Source organism: Pteropus vampyrus, unplaced genomic scaffold, assembly GCF_000151845.1.
Source record: "Pteropus vampyrus isolate Shadow unplaced genomic scaffold, Pvam_2.0 Scaffold126, whole genome shotgun sequence".
NCBI classification, from domain to species: domain Eukaryota; kingdom Metazoa; phylum Chordata; class Mammalia; order Chiroptera; family Pteropodidae; genus Pteropus; species Pteropus vampyrus.
The window spans coordinates 2,433,306-2,448,418 of record NW_011888907.1 but is presented as its reverse complement, the minus strand read 5'-3'; the positions used below and the strand labels follow the sequence as shown (position 1 = coordinate 2,448,418).

Genomic DNA, 15,113 nt, shown 5'->3' with positions numbered 1-15,113 from the left:
AGCTCACAGGGCCAGGGCTCAGGTGCACAATGCTGCCCCGCTTCGGATGCCAATCACAGGTGGTGGGTCTCTAAGTTACCTGCACTTTGGTCTGACTTGGCCACAAAATCAAGATATTTAGATCAAACTTTCCCATGTTTTTTGCACTTTCTTATCTTTCTTCATGGTTTGATATGGATTTCCCAGAGCCATCTTTGGCTTGGAGTCAGACAAATAGCAACTCTGATATTTAACTGTGACAGAATGACAGTCCGTAAGGGCGCTCTTGTGGGGAGAGGTTGCCCAGATGGCCTCTAATGTCTTCTTTAGCTCTGAGATGTTATAATTGTGAATACTCAGGTCCCAAAGTCATTGTCTCCTTCCTGGTTCTGAGTTAAAAAGTATTTATATGTGTATACGCATATTAACACATGAATATATATAGTCATATGCTGCTTAGTGATGGGGATACTTTCTGAGAAACGTGTCATTAGGTGACTTTGTGATTGTGTGAACATCAGAGTGCACTTACACAAACCTGAATGGTCTAGCCTACTACACACCTAGGCTGTATGGCATAGCCTATTGCTCTCAGGCTACAAGCCTGCACAATATGTTACTATACAAAACAACACGATATTAATTCAAGCACAAGAGAAAACGGTGCAAGCAAGAGACACAGTAAACACGAGATGGATGGGGGTGCTGCCAGCGTAACACAGCATTTTATATCAAACTCTTTTTTCATAAATAGAGTACATTTTAAAATAATGATAAAAAGTATAGTATAGAAAGTATATAAAGCAGTAACATAGTTATTATTATTATCAAGTATAATGTACTGCACATAATTGTATGTGCTATACTTTTATACGACTGGCAGCCTAGTAGGTTTGTTTATACCACAAACACATGATACATGACATTACGATGGCTATGACGTCAGAACAGCTATAACATCACTACTGGACAGGAATTTTTCAGCTCTATTATAATCTTATGAGACCATCATTGTACATGTGGTCTGTCATTGACCAAAACATTGTTATGTGGTGTATGACATCTATCTATAATCTATCTATCTATCTATCTATCTATCTATCTATCTATCTATCTATCTATCTATCTATCAACGGTTTCTTTGATTCTTCTCAAGGCCCTTCCTCCATCTTCATCCAACATCAAGCCGGACGCCCTCACCATCCTCCACACTACCCTCAATATGACCCTATCTGAGAACCTAAGTACAGGTCTCACTTTCCCTGACTCCATTGCCCTTTACCTTTCTTTTTATGGTTTGACTGGGATGATCTAGGGACGCTTGGGCCACTGCACTTAGCCATTCTATATGGCGATAGAGCTTGGTGTCTACTTACCTCTGGGGAGACTTTGGAAGGCTGTAGGATACAAAGCTGGAGTGCTAAGAAAGAAAGTTTGTCCACTGATTAGTTGGAGGCTCCTAACAGCCACATTGCTCTCCCCCGATCATGTACGGCTCTGATTCCCTGCGTTTCTTCCTTCTTTCCTGGGAGGCGGCAGTGCTCGATCCATTCAAACATGTCAGGACTGACCCCACAGCTTAAAGCATTTCCAACCTGACCTCTCTGATGGCCTCTTACGGGGACTTACCTCCATCCAGTAGTGCCAAGAAGGCCAAGATGAGGAAGGGGGCAGACTTCCCAACAAACTCATACATCACACTTCCGAAGGGAGCTCCCGCTGGAAAGGCAAAGCAGGCACAGATTCCCGAGGTGAGGGCCAGTACCAGCTAGTGTGACTTGTTCACGTGGATCGCCCATGTTTACTGAAGGCCTACTTGGGGCTGAGCTGCACATGAGGTTCTGGGGATTCAGAGATGAAGAAGACCCGGTTCTAAGAGACTCACATTCTAATGGAGAAAATGTGCATGGTGGGGAGCCGAGGGGCCCAAATAATTGGAACATGGTGAAAAGTAAAGTTCAATGGTAAAGCTTCCATCTACAAAGTGACTCATAAGTCCAGTGGAGTGAGTTCAGGTAGCTACCTGGGCTTTGTCAGGTGGGCGGTACTCGTGGGGAAGATTCAGGTGTGAAGAGCACAAAGGTGTCAGAAAAGAGAGTGTGGCTGGAGAAGAAATAGAAGGCAGTCAGTGCTATAGCATGTGAGTGTTTGGGAGAGGAAGAGTAGAGATTGGGAAGGTTGAGGCCAAATAGCCAAGGAACCCGTGTATCCAGATAAAGACGTAGCCTTGTGGCCAGAGAGAAACATCAGTGCTTTTTAGCGGGGGAGAAACACCACCAGCTCTGGACATAGGGAGCTTCTTCTGCAGCACCTTGGAGGAAGGAGAGACTGTGCGAGAGATCAGGAAGCTGGTGCCATATTCCAAGTGAGCTGTGACGAGACGCTGACCTTGTCACATCGTACCCGGTGGGGGATATAATGGGCATGTTCTTTTGGGAGCGGGAGGTGAGAAAGGAGACCAGGATGTACGGGTTTTAGCTTGGGTAGGTGGGGACAAATTAAGAGCGGGGTTTTGTTCCATCTCTTCCCCATGGCAGTAGAGGGTGGAGTCTGTGCCGGGGAAGCGACTTTTGTTGTTTTCTCCCCGGTCAGCTTGTAAGGTGCTACAGGGAGGGAGCCATGTCTGAAGCTCGTTAACTGCATCCCCTCTGTGCCAGCCCTGCACTTGCACGTAATCAGTGCTCAGTGAAAGTACGTGGCTCGTCGGACTGGTCAATTAAACCGTCTTTGAGGGATGGATCTCAAAGACACTACAACCTGATGGTTTGGAGCTTGGGATTCAAGCCCAGACAATCTACATTTGTGTCCTGGCTCTGGCATAGCCTGGCTGTGTGACCTCGGATGACTGTCTCACCTCTCTTATCCTCATCTCTACGATGGGGGCAATCGTTTCTCCTTCATAGTGTGGTGGTGAGGATCAAAGGAGGTTGTCTGACAAGGAGCATGCCCTCATGTTGAAAGCTGGACATGTGGGGAAGCCGCAGTGAAGCAGTGGCAGCTAACATGAGGAGAGGCACCCTCTTGAGTAGACTAGGATTCTGGACCATTCCCAGGCTGTTTACCTTGTAGAGGGGAAAAGGGTCACATTTCATGGGCAAAATTTCAGGACTCAAAATGCGATGGACAGAGAAGGAAGGAAAATATTGTCTTCCGCGACCTCAGGAGCACTGCCTCCTGGAGCCATCTTCAGAGTCTGTGGGACCTCACCCTCCCGAATCTAGGTCTGGGGTCAGATGCCACTCACCCAGCAGTCCCAAAGCCAGGCCCCCCAAGGCGATTCCCATGGCACGGCCTCTCTCATAGTCATCAGTATAGACACTTGCCAGCATCCCAAGACCTGAGAGTAACAGATGAAGTTAGAATGGAGGAGTTTTCTGTCTGCCTCTCTCACAGGGTCCTGGTCTCTGCTCAGTTACATCTTCAGGGATCATCTTGGCTGGTGTTTCAGCTTGAGGGGTTTTACAAAACTTAACCCATAGTATTTTACCAATACTGCCTCACTGATCCCCCGAACTCCCACATTGCTCACTCCTTCTATTCAGAATATTGTTGGAAGTGAAAAGTCTCTGGGAACGGAACACAGAATACCATTGTCCCATGACACCACATTTCATACTATTTTAGCATTTCCTAGCATATTTCCCTGAATGAATGGACATGGAGTAGGTTGAGGCAGGGAAAACCTATAAACACAGAGCACTGTTCTATTCGACAGGAATGCCCCGGGACAAGTATGAAGGCACTGAGTGCCTGGAAGAGAGCACGGGCTGGGCTCTCATGTCCATTCCCCCACGTGTAAAATGGCACAGGATGACATTCAACATTGTATTTGCAAACTGCAATGGTTTTACTGGTAGTATTAACATTACTGTTCCTATAAAATGGCAAGAGGGGACAGAAGAAAAGACCATAGAGGGAGATTAAGTAAAAGCCTGGCTTATTTCATGGTTTTACCTCGGGCTTGCTCTGAGCTGAGCTGGCTCCATCTAACATCATCAGAGGAAGTTAAGTCAGAAACTTATAAGCACTGCCAGCAACTCTACATTATCTGTTTTTGAATTCCAATTTCTGCCTCCTACTTTTTTTCTCTTAATTTCTTTATTTTTGGTTTGACTGGGATGATCTAGGGACGCTTGATATTTTCCTTAATTTCTTTATTTTTTAAATTTATTTTATTTTTATTATTATTATTTTTTTAGGCGAGGCAACCTTGGTTGACTTCACAGATTGCAAGGACCTTGTCAGTTTACAATCCCTTATTTTTTAAATTTTTTATGCCTATAGCACCTGATCTTCCTAGGTGGCCTCCCATCCAAGTACTAACCAGGCCCAACCCTGCTTAGCTTTTGAGATCAGATGGGATCGGGCTTGTTCAGGGTGGCATGGCTGTAGGCTCTTTAATTTCTTTAGGTAAATCTTATAGTGTCTAAAGGTATTAAGAGATGGTAAGAGAGGTAATATGTGCATGTATGTGTCTGTGTGTGAGTTCGTGTGTGTGTGTGTGTGTGTGTGTGTGTGTTTGTGTGTGTGTGTGTGTGAAGATGTCAGCATTACCTGCAACAGATGAAAATGAAGATCCAATGCCTTGAAGGGTTCGAGCCACAAAGAGCAGGGTATAGGTACCAGAAAAAGCAAACACTGGGCAAATAGAATAGCAAGAAGTTCCAGTTAGCAAATTGCCTTTGTTCCCCGGCCACCAGAAAACGTGCCCGTGATGTAAGAGATATGAACCATTTTGTATATGTTTTAATAAGTCATGCTCACTTCTCCCTGTTTTTGGAGTTGCTTTTCTAATCTCCCACCCCTTAATCAGGATTGCATTTTAGTTGGCATGAAGACTTAGAAACCAAGAAGCATAAACCAATTCGCCACACAGTGGATGGAAGGCTGGATTTCCACATTTCCTGCCCAAAGCCCAACATCCAATACCATGTGCACTGGAATCAGGGCTGTCCAACAAGTCCAATGTCCTGGACTGGGAAGTGGCCTTAGATCCTACGTCTGGATCCTCCATATGCAAAACCCAAACTTGACTTTTGCCATTGTTGGGCCCCATTAGGTCATCTGGAGGACAGAGATAAATGTTGCATGTTTTTTAAGGACCATATGTATTGGGTAGATATTAAAATAATATCTTGCTATCCAATCAAATCTTTCCCTTTACCTTATATTGGAAGATCTTTTAGCCAAAAGAATAAATATTTACTAAGTAATACTGAACATGTAGCTTTGCTAGACTCTGTAGCAGATGTGAAATAAGGAGACATCCAGTTCATGCCCTTGGAGAGGTTGAATCTGCTAGAGACTAACATACACAAAACTGAGAACCAAACAGGAACCTGTTATCAAAAACTAAATTACAGGGTGTTGGTGGTAGGCTGGTCAGTGCAGACGTGTCTCACCTCCAGTACCAGGGCAATGCCCTAGGAAGACAGAAGACTCCCTCCCTGAGTGTCTGCATCAGCAGAATTGGGATCCCTTGCCCATTCATTACAGATGTCTTTGCTTGTTTGATGTCTTATAATCTCCTAGTCCTCCCGACATGATCACACCGTCTCCCAAACACGTATGTGCTTGGCCTCTCCTCTGGTTCTGTCTCTCAGGGGTTCTGATTTCCAATCTGTTCAAGTCGGCTCTTCCCATTTCTTTGGAGAATACAGTGACCAGCTCGTCTCTGTTTGCCTAGGGCTTTCCTGGTTTTAAAAGCCAAAGTCTCACATCCTGGGAGGTCCCTTAATCTCAGGCAAAGGAGGAGGGTGGTTGGTTACCCTACCCAGATACACCAGGGCAATTTCTTTTTCACTTTGCATCCTAACTAAGGCCACCATTTAGCTCCTAATCGCATTAAGCAAGGTTCTCAGTTGGAGGCCTTTAAGGGTTGTAATGGACAGCAGCAACCTTTTTTTAGTATTTTAAAAATCCTAACCCCAATATGACTCAGGAGACACTAAACACCAAGCCTCTGCTATAATCAGGCCAACTCAGTATAGCAACACTAGGTATGCATTGGAACAATAATTATTATTTAATATCTACAGTTTGGTAGATGAGAAAAGCTTTTGAAACATGAATTCTTGGCAGAGAATCAGGTGAAAACCTTATGCTGAAGAGTATGGGATTCTGTAGCATTATCTTATTCTGCAGGGTATTTGTCAGGTCTCCCAAGGCAAGCATTGAAGCCAAGGGCCCTTATGACTTTACTTAAATTTAGCTTTAAACCCTAGCTTTAGAAATCCTTTCTGTCTGTCTGCCTGTCTGTCTCTCTCTCTCTCTCCACACACACACACACACACACACACACACACACACACACACACACACCCCTACCCACCCCTCAGAGACTTAGCCTTTCCCCAAGATAATCAGCAACCCCCAGGGGAACAGAGGACAATAGCTCACACCTGACTAAAGATCATGTGGTCCAGACCTCTGCCAGACTAGATAACATCTTGAGCTAAGTTATGTTTCAGCTCCTGAGCCCTAACTAAGGTGGAATGAACCCCTGGCTACTTTTCCATGAGAACAGACAGAGGGATGTTGGAACAGACCTCAGAACTGTCTTCAGCTCCCAGCACAACCCGGAACCCCCTAACCCACAGTGTCTTGTGAGTTTGCCCTACATAATCTGTAACCTACAGGCCACCAGAGAGTTCGGGCTTTTGAGCATTAGCTTCCCCTTCTCCTGGGTGGTGCCATGCGTAATAAAATAGCCAGAATTTCTCCACTGCAATTCCAGGTGTTCAGGATTGGGCTCTGCTAGGGCCCAGTGTACAAACTCTCTCTGGTAACAGCATCATAAACACCTGGGGAGCTGGAAACGTGTCTTTTCATTCTTTACATTTTCTCAGTGACTTTTGCCATTGAAGCATAATATGTATGCTCCATAAAGTTTTGTGGAATGAATTATGTCTCATTTGGTGAAACAAAGCATCTTATTAGTTTTTAATTTACTGTTTAGCTTAGGTTGAGCCTCTAGAAGGTTGAGAAACATTTCTAATTTGAATTTCCTCATTTTCTTTGATTCAGCTGGAATTTTCACAAACAAGCTGCTGTTTCCAGACAGAACTTCACACATCAAGCTCCTGTATTTTGCAGCCTCCAGCCCTGAATGTGACGCTGGAAGGGAAGAAAAATTGAAGGGAAGCGATAGAAAAAGCGGAGAAGTAACAGAAAGGTGGTAAGAAAAACCAGAGGTATCAGGAGGTATGTCGTTTGGAGCAGAGAGTCAGCAGAGGCGTCATGAGCTACCAGTGGGTCCACAGGCTGCGTTCTCCTGCATTAACCAGAACTCCATTCCTTCCTTCTTATTTTAACTCTCAGGGTCAATTTCCAGACATTCCCCTCCTCCCACTTTCTGTTCTTATTCCATCTCCATTTTATTAGGAACATTCGTCTGATACTGGATAGACTATTTGTCTTTCTCTTTCTTGTGTCTTTAGCAAATTTATTGTCCTAAATTAGAACATTTCTTAAACTTTAATGTTCTTACTTGAAGTAGACTTTTGGGAATTTTCCAGTTGCTCTTGTCCAATTTAGATTCTTTGTTAGTTGCCCTTTACCTTTGCGTATCAAAATAATACAACCTCTTCCCAAGGGTGGGAGGTTTGTACTGAACTCACTCAAGGGATTACTGATACACACACACACACACACACACACACACACACACACACACTAGCATACACAGTAAAATGGCAGACACAAGTTTCCCCAGCTGAAGGAAGTGAAGTGTCTGTTCCATAACAGAACATACAAATTTCAATTAGAACCAGTCACTCTAATCCCCATAGCAAAAACTTCAAAGCATTCAAATCAGCACCATATGCCACTTGGCTAACTTGATCCTTCTCTCTCCACTGCTGGGAACATGATAAAATCAAAGGTAAACAGTGAAGGGAAAAAAGGGAAGCAAATTACTTACTAACTGTGGAGAGAAACATGATAACAAAGCCAGCAAACATGGGAATGTGATACCCAATCCTAAAAGAGAAATAAAAAAAAAAAAAGAGAGACTGTTCCAGTAGACATCCATATCTTTGGACTACATATTTTCATGTAATTGGGAAGAGAAATTCAGTTATTTGAGTACATAGGAAAACATGTCTCTGAATGGAGGTGTAGAGATGGGTTATGACATGTGAATGTGTATAAGCAAATAGAGATGGGTTATGACATGTGAATGTGTATATGCAAATTTACCCATAGACCAGGGACAAAATATTCTTTTCTGGAAAGGATAGCCTAGTCAGAGCGTACGTCCCTCTGAAACGGCAGGATAATCCCAAACACAACTGCCAGTGCTCTAGACTGCAACAGGCCTGTCTCATTTCCACCCTCAACCCATTGGAGCCATGTTTCAGGACACATCAACGGTATACTTCTGTTCACTGATTCTCTCCCTGGTACTCAATACTCATTATATCACTAAGAAAATGTGAAGCCCATGGCATTCTATCCATGTCATGCTATCCTTTGGAATAACCAGCTTTCCAAACAGCTGACTGTCCTAGGGCACAGAAAGGTAAGTTTTTTTCTTTTCCCTTCTAACCTCCTTGAGGATATCTCAGCCCATCCTCTTATTCCTAAGCCCCTGAGCACCCACTGAGATACCTGTTGGTGAGAGGCCCCATGAACGGGTTGACCAGAAGTTGCATCAGAGCCTTCGAAGCGAACAGAACCCCAACCCGTACGTTCTCTTCCTCCAAGAACTGTGTGTCCTGCAGGCAGTTGTTTTTATGGGCTGAGAGGGCTCCAGTGACTGGAGGGGTGACGGTGCCGGAAGTGCCATTTGTCCATGCCATGCCCCTGGGCGCACTTTCTTCAACAGCCATGGTGTAGTTATCGAAGAAAGAGAAGATGGCAGAAAAGGCAGGAGAAGGGAGGGTGTGCCGGGAACTCGTGGCGGGGCCGAGGTCTAGAGAAGTGTTGACTTCTTTTAATTCTGTGGCATATAGGAAGGAGGGCACGATGGGCACTGGAAGTCAAGAAGGACAAGTCATGAGGGCTAAGAGCAGGTTGTCTTTTTACCACAGTCGGTTCAGGGGCATTGCTATGGGGTTCAGAGTCACGCTCCAGGCAGGTGTCTAAGTGACGTGATATGAAGCCCATTGAAAGACTGTGCCTGCCCAAATTATCCTATTAGCTGAAGTACCAACCATTACACAATTGGTCCTCATTATTGGCTAATTCGCCTACCGGCTAAAATTTACCTGCAATCACAAAATCGTTACTCGTGGAGCTATCATGATGTTTCTTGGACATACATGCCAAGACAGGAAAAATTTTGAGTCGCCAGATGCTCACTTTTCCAGCTGAGGTTGAACAAGGCGGGCTCTGCCTTCTAGTTTCGACTCTCATGCAGAGTTGGCAGAGCAGGGAGACGGGAGGAGCAGGTGAGTGCAGGGCAAGCAGCTCCAGCTCTGGGCCAGCTGGACAGTGCTTGGATCCCAGCCCTGGCACCTATTAGTGAGGCGGCCTCAGACAAGTCACTTCACACTCTGAAACTCGTTTTTTTCTTTTGTAAAGAAAACAGAATCTACCAGGATGCATCGTTTTTAGGATTTAAGATTATAATCTTTATGGGATGTGAGTTTTATGTATCTCCCCTAGGAGCAATGATTCAGGATTGGCTCAATTCAGTGTTTGCAGTGTGACTTTACAAGGCATAACTACCACATATAATGAGAACTGATGAAGTTGGATTAACAATTTGTCTCAGAAAGCTTCTTGTTTAAAAGCATATATTTCACCCAAGAGGGACAAATTTTTAGCATCCATTTATCTACTGGCATAACTGAATGTAAAGAAAAGACTATCAACTTTAAAAAGCAGAGCTCTGAGGGAGTGAACCACCAGAAAGGTAGATATATAACAAGTTGGATATTCATATAAAATACGTTATTTTGGTAGACCAGAGGCTGGAGAGGCGACATAGTGAGAAGATGCCCACTCTTACAGAGGCCACTTGGAGTCCTGGGGAAGGTAGCATGGGGAGGAAGAAAGTAATGCCAATTCCGGCTCTGGTTGGCCTCTTTTTTGGTCAGATGCTCTGTGAAGCTCCTACTTTTTGAACTTCTTAGGCTTTCAGCGATGGTGAGAAAGCTTCAGACTCCATTTCTCGCCGTCTCTTCCATTTCCCGGCCACCTCTGTGTGTTTTCCAGTGTAAAAGGAAACTTTCTCCAGTCCATTCCTGGCTAAAAGCTAGCAGGGTGTGTATGACCCTGCCCAGGGCAGACCACCCTCAGCGCAGAGACCCCAGACGTACCCACCACAGTAAGCAGCATGTTGTCCAGGAGCAAAGCCACAAACACCACCACCAGCACCAGCTTCCGGGACTCTCTCCCCTCCTGCAGCAACCGCCGAGGGGCGTCCGAAACCGCCCTGAGCATGGTGAGGACTGGGCTGGGCCGTCTCTCCTCCAGGTTCTTAGGGAAGACCTGTTACACTTATGTACAGGTCTTCTGCAGCCTTTACAGAACAGGGGAGAAAGTCTGCCCAGGCCAGTGAGACTCACTATTAAAATAAAAAGTACAAGGAGTTGCAAGTAGTAGGATGATATTTGGAAATTTATCAATGCCTTTGTCTCTCTCTGTTCACTTCTTAAACGTCTTAATAACTCTACCTGGTTGCCAGAATGCCTTCCAAGTAAGCACCGCTCACCCGTTTTTTATATCTGGAATCCACTAGCACATTATGAGGATTCTGGAGATCACCTAACTTTTTGTTTCTCAAATGTCAGATGTTTGTCCATCGCCTCAATGGTTATGTCATATCTGAGGACTATTGTACTATTATTTACTTAATCTTATTCTCTAAATCTACTTAAAAAAAAACTGGAAAAGTTGTTTAAAAAAAATAACTGTGTGCCATGCCAATAAAAAATTATGGTTTATATCTATGTATCACTCAAAATATCTCATGTACCACAAGTGTGATTCATGCTGCCGATTGAAAACCACTAACCTAGACTAGCCCTTTTATGTTGCCCATGAGAAATCTGAGACTCGAGGCTGGGAGATTTGTCTCGGGTCACAAAACCAGAGTCAAACTGGAATGAAAAGCTCTATAACTTGCAGGATTGTACTCCACCATCGTCCCGTGCTCTGTGGTACTAGAAGCTCTCCTATTCTTCTGTTGAAACTATAAAGCCCTTCTCAGAAAGGTGTGTCGCTCTGCATAAATGAAATATTAACTTTCAAAGTTAGTTTTCTTCTTAGGATTTCATGTCATTAGTCAGCATTAAGTAACAGTATCTTGTTAAACTTCAGGTAGTAACAGTTTCTGGCAAGAACTTAATTTTCTTTTATATAGTTTCTGCTACTGTATCTATAACACCAATTATATAAATTTTAAAATAGATTACTGCCACTAAATACAACAGGCTCTAAAAATTGTGTATCCTTTGATTTGGTAACTCTGCTTCTAAGAACAACCCTAAGGAAATGATCTGAAATGCAGTCAAAGATTTATGTGCAAAATTATGAATTGCCAAATTATTTATATCAGTGGAAAAAAAAACCCACGTTAATAGTGGAATATAAACAACTCTTAAAAATCATGTTTTAAAATAATTTCAATGATTTAGAAAATACTCAATACAATGTTAAGTTTAAAAAAGATATCAACCGTATTTATAGTTTGACCTTAATTATCTAAAAAGAAATTTATGTGTACAGTTTTAAAAGACTAGAGAGATACCTACCCAAATGTCAGCTATTATAATCAATGACTTAATTATCTTCTTTTTCCTTTTCTGTAATTTCTAAATGTTTTATAATTAACTACATTCATAACATAAGTAAATAATGTTAACTGTTTATCACTGGGGTTCAAGAGTCAGCCTCAACTGTTGAAAGTATCTCAAGCACTGAACTACTCTATTCTGTTGTAAGACCAGGGTTGGAAAAAGAACATTGTCCATACTGAGATTCTAAGTAACCAAGAGTCCCCAGTGCACCAAATCCCCAGATAAGTTTAAATCAGAAAATATACGCAATCATTTAAGATCCCTCATTTTTCTGTATAAAGTATTTCTAAATACAAATTTCTAAATAATAAGTAAAGAGACTTAAAGTAAAACAATAGAAAACTAAAAAATGCAAAATGGAATAAAATAAGTACTTTAAAGACAGACCAAAGAATGAACAAACAAATCAGATCAAACTAACCAATCAACCAACAAAAACAGGAATTTGTCAACAAATCTGTCATAAACTTTATATTAGAATCAAAATTTTCTGTTGAGAGACACAGCTTACAAGGAAAGATTAAATTTGTCTAAAGAGAGAAACTTCTTACCTTAGAGCCCATCTTGTGTGAGGTACTCAATGAGATATTGGCAGCTGTTAGCAGTTCAGCGGGGACTCTGTTCTCTGAAGCTGGATGTGCTGATGGATTTATTGCCACCTGTTATCTGAGAAACCATGTGTGCCCTTTGTTCACAAAAATTTAATTGGAACCTCCAATAGGTTTCATTCAGACCCTTAGCTCCCTGCGTCAGAGGCAGGAAGGCAGGACTGGAGAAAATAAAGAGAGGAGAAATTATCCTAAGCAAAGATGCACTGGGCTGCGCTGGTTTCCATCTGTGCTTATTTAGCATCAAACTCTTTAACTCTTGCATGGGTCTGAATACAAATTAGAATACAAAATGGAACCAGAGTGCAGTTCCTGTCCCTTGTTACTTAGTCAAAGAGGCTCCTTGTACCCCAATTGTTTTCTGGAAAGAAACAAATCTTTGAACACCCAGAGGACCAAAAAAAAAAAAAAAAAAAATCTAAGCATGTTGTTCTCAAGCCATAAAAATCCAACACCTATGGCCTCTATAAAGGTTTGGATTTTGTGCTGCCATCTTCACATCCCAATACTAGCTCAATACCTGGCCCAGTAAATATTTCTTGGATGGATAACTGGATGGATGGCTACGTGAGAGAGTGCAGCTCATTGTGGGATCTTGGAGTGGCACTGTAGATCTATATTTTTCTGATATTAAGAGTCATCAGTGGGGCAAAGACCATAAACAATTTACAAAAGAACAAATACAACCCATGAGCAAGAATCGCTGTAGAAGTTTCCTAACTGTGGAACTGGTAGGACCCTCCTAATTGTATGAATTAACCTGGGGACTTCCTCTTTAGGGCTAGTAAAGAAGGGAAGAGCTTTAAAGGCAATCTGGAAAGAGAAATAGGGGGAGGAGGCCAGGACACTAGGGGAGTGTAAGAGTTTCTTATGGCTGCTGTAACAAATTACCACAAAATTAATAGCTTAAAACAACACGTATGTATTATCTTAGAATTCTGGAGGTCAGAAGGCCCAAGGTGTTGGCTAGAGCTGCAATCTTTCTGGAGACTCTAGGAAAGAATCTGTTTCCTTGCTTTTTCCAGCTTCTAGAAGCTTCCTGCATTTCTTGGCTGGGGGCTCCTTCCAACTTCAAAGTCAGCAGCACAGAATTAACTCTTATTCTCAGTTAGCAACACCCCACTCCTAGGCTCCTGTCTCCCTCCTTCATTTATAAGAATTCATGTAATTACCTGGGTCCATCCAGATATTATAGGATAATCTCCCCATCTCAAGATCCTGAACTTAATCAGATTTGCAAAGTCTCTTTTACCAAGTAAGGTAACATATTCACAGGATTAGGTGTGGACATCTCTTGAGGGGCATTGTTTGCTTTGTCTACCCCAAGGAGCTTGGCATGTTGGCCTCTTTACACACCCTGTGGCCTCGGACTCTATGGAGAGAGTGGGTTAGGGCCAAAAGATGGAAGAGCTGTAAAAAAGACTTTTAAAAGATTCTGGGCATAAGAAAGTGTCCTGTTTGAAACCCAGGTGACACGTTGGCCACCATGCTCTCCACTCTAAGTGCAGTTCTGGTGCTCTGAGGGCTTAGGACAGCCACCAGCAAGGCAAAACTGTGCCTAGCAGAGAACACCAGCAGCTGAGGGCTGGGTAGAGCACCTCCACAGGGAAGAAAAAGTGTTCTGAGATACTGCCCAAATGGGAGTGCCCCAAATAATTGGAAAACCATGGTTTAGGGGAGCAGAGAACCTGAGAGAGCAGGCACAGGCTGAGAATCATCATACTTTGGGCATTAATAGAAACAACTGCAACCATAATAATAGCCATCATTTATTGAGCACCTACTACATGTCAGGCATGTTTCTAATGTATACATATATATTATATATATTATACATTATATATATTTCATTCAACTGTTACCATATTAGTAGTCACAGGCTAGCCAAGCCTAGGGTGCTCTCATGAATATCCATCACTATTAATAATCAGAGTGTTGTCTATTAAACAGGAATGAGCTCTTATCTTCCTCTTGTTTAATTTTTTAATGTATAAAAAACAAAAACGCTGGTGTGAGTATGGTGAAATAGAAATTTGTATACACTATTAGTAGCTATGCAAATAGATACAATTATTTTAGAGGGCAATTTGGTTTTCTATCTCTTGTCTTTTAAGTCATAAAACATTTATACCTTTTTAACCAGTAATTTCACTTCTAGGAATCTATTCTCCCCCCAAAAAATAAGCAAAAATTTGGGGGGAATATCATGGGTACAAAATTATTATTATAGTAGTTAGGGAAAAATTGGAACTATGTCAAGTATCGAAATGTTGAAAAATATTTAAGTACATGGGCTTGAAGGACTGTCATGTTACTACTAAAACAGAGGAAAAAAGATTATTGAGAAGAGTACAAATCAATCTGGAAAAAATTATATATGTATATACGTAGATGTTATAACAGGAAGTGAAAAGGTAGGATATAAAACTTTATGCACATTCGTCATGCACATTTGCCAAAAGGTGAAAGCAACACAAATGAGCACCATTTGGATGAATGGAGAAACGGAATGTGGACTCAGCCTTAAACAGCGGACTCACCCTTAAAAGGGAAAGAAGTTCTGACATATGCTATGAAATGGCTGAATCCTGAGGTTATTATAATTAGTGAAATAAGCCAGAGATAAAAAGATAAATACTGTATGATTTCACTTATCTGAGGTATCTGGAGTGATCAAATTCACTGAAACAGAAAGTAGAATGGCGGTTTCCAGGATCTGGGGAGAGGAAGAAATGAGGAGTTGTTTTATGGGTTTAGAGTTTCGGTTTTGCAAGTTGAA

At 42.4% G+C, this 15,113-nt stretch overlaps 1 protein-coding gene and 1 pseudogene across 1 annotated transcript in view; both read right to left on the bottom strand.

The window, feature by feature from the left end:
- Window positions 1–13,046, bottom strand: part of SLC18A1 (solute carrier family 18 member A1) — a 24,433-nt gene extending 11,387 nt beyond the window's left edge. The window contains exons 1-8 of the mRNA XM_011366905.2: window positions 12,278–13,046; window positions 10,245–10,492; window positions 8,590–8,953; window positions 7,901–7,959; window positions 4,534–4,617; window positions 3,224–3,316; window positions 1,609–1,698; window positions 1,352–1,399 (exon numbers count right to left, since the gene is read on the bottom strand). Of these exons, the coding sequence (XP_011365207.1) occupies window positions 1,352–1,399; window positions 1,609–1,698; window positions 3,224–3,316; window positions 4,534–4,617; window positions 7,901–7,959; window positions 8,590–8,953; window positions 10,245–10,368 (862 nt within the window). The 5' untranslated portion in view covers window positions 10,369–10,492; window positions 12,278–13,046. The remainder of the gene's footprint in view (window positions 1–1,351; window positions 1,400–1,608; window positions 1,699–3,223; window positions 3,317–4,533; window positions 4,618–7,900; window positions 7,960–8,589; window positions 8,954–10,244; window positions 10,493–12,277) is intronic.
- On the bottom strand, window positions 4,255–4,373 carry LOC111744056 (annotated as a pseudogene).
- Window positions 13,047–15,113: the final 2,067 nt, after the last annotated feature.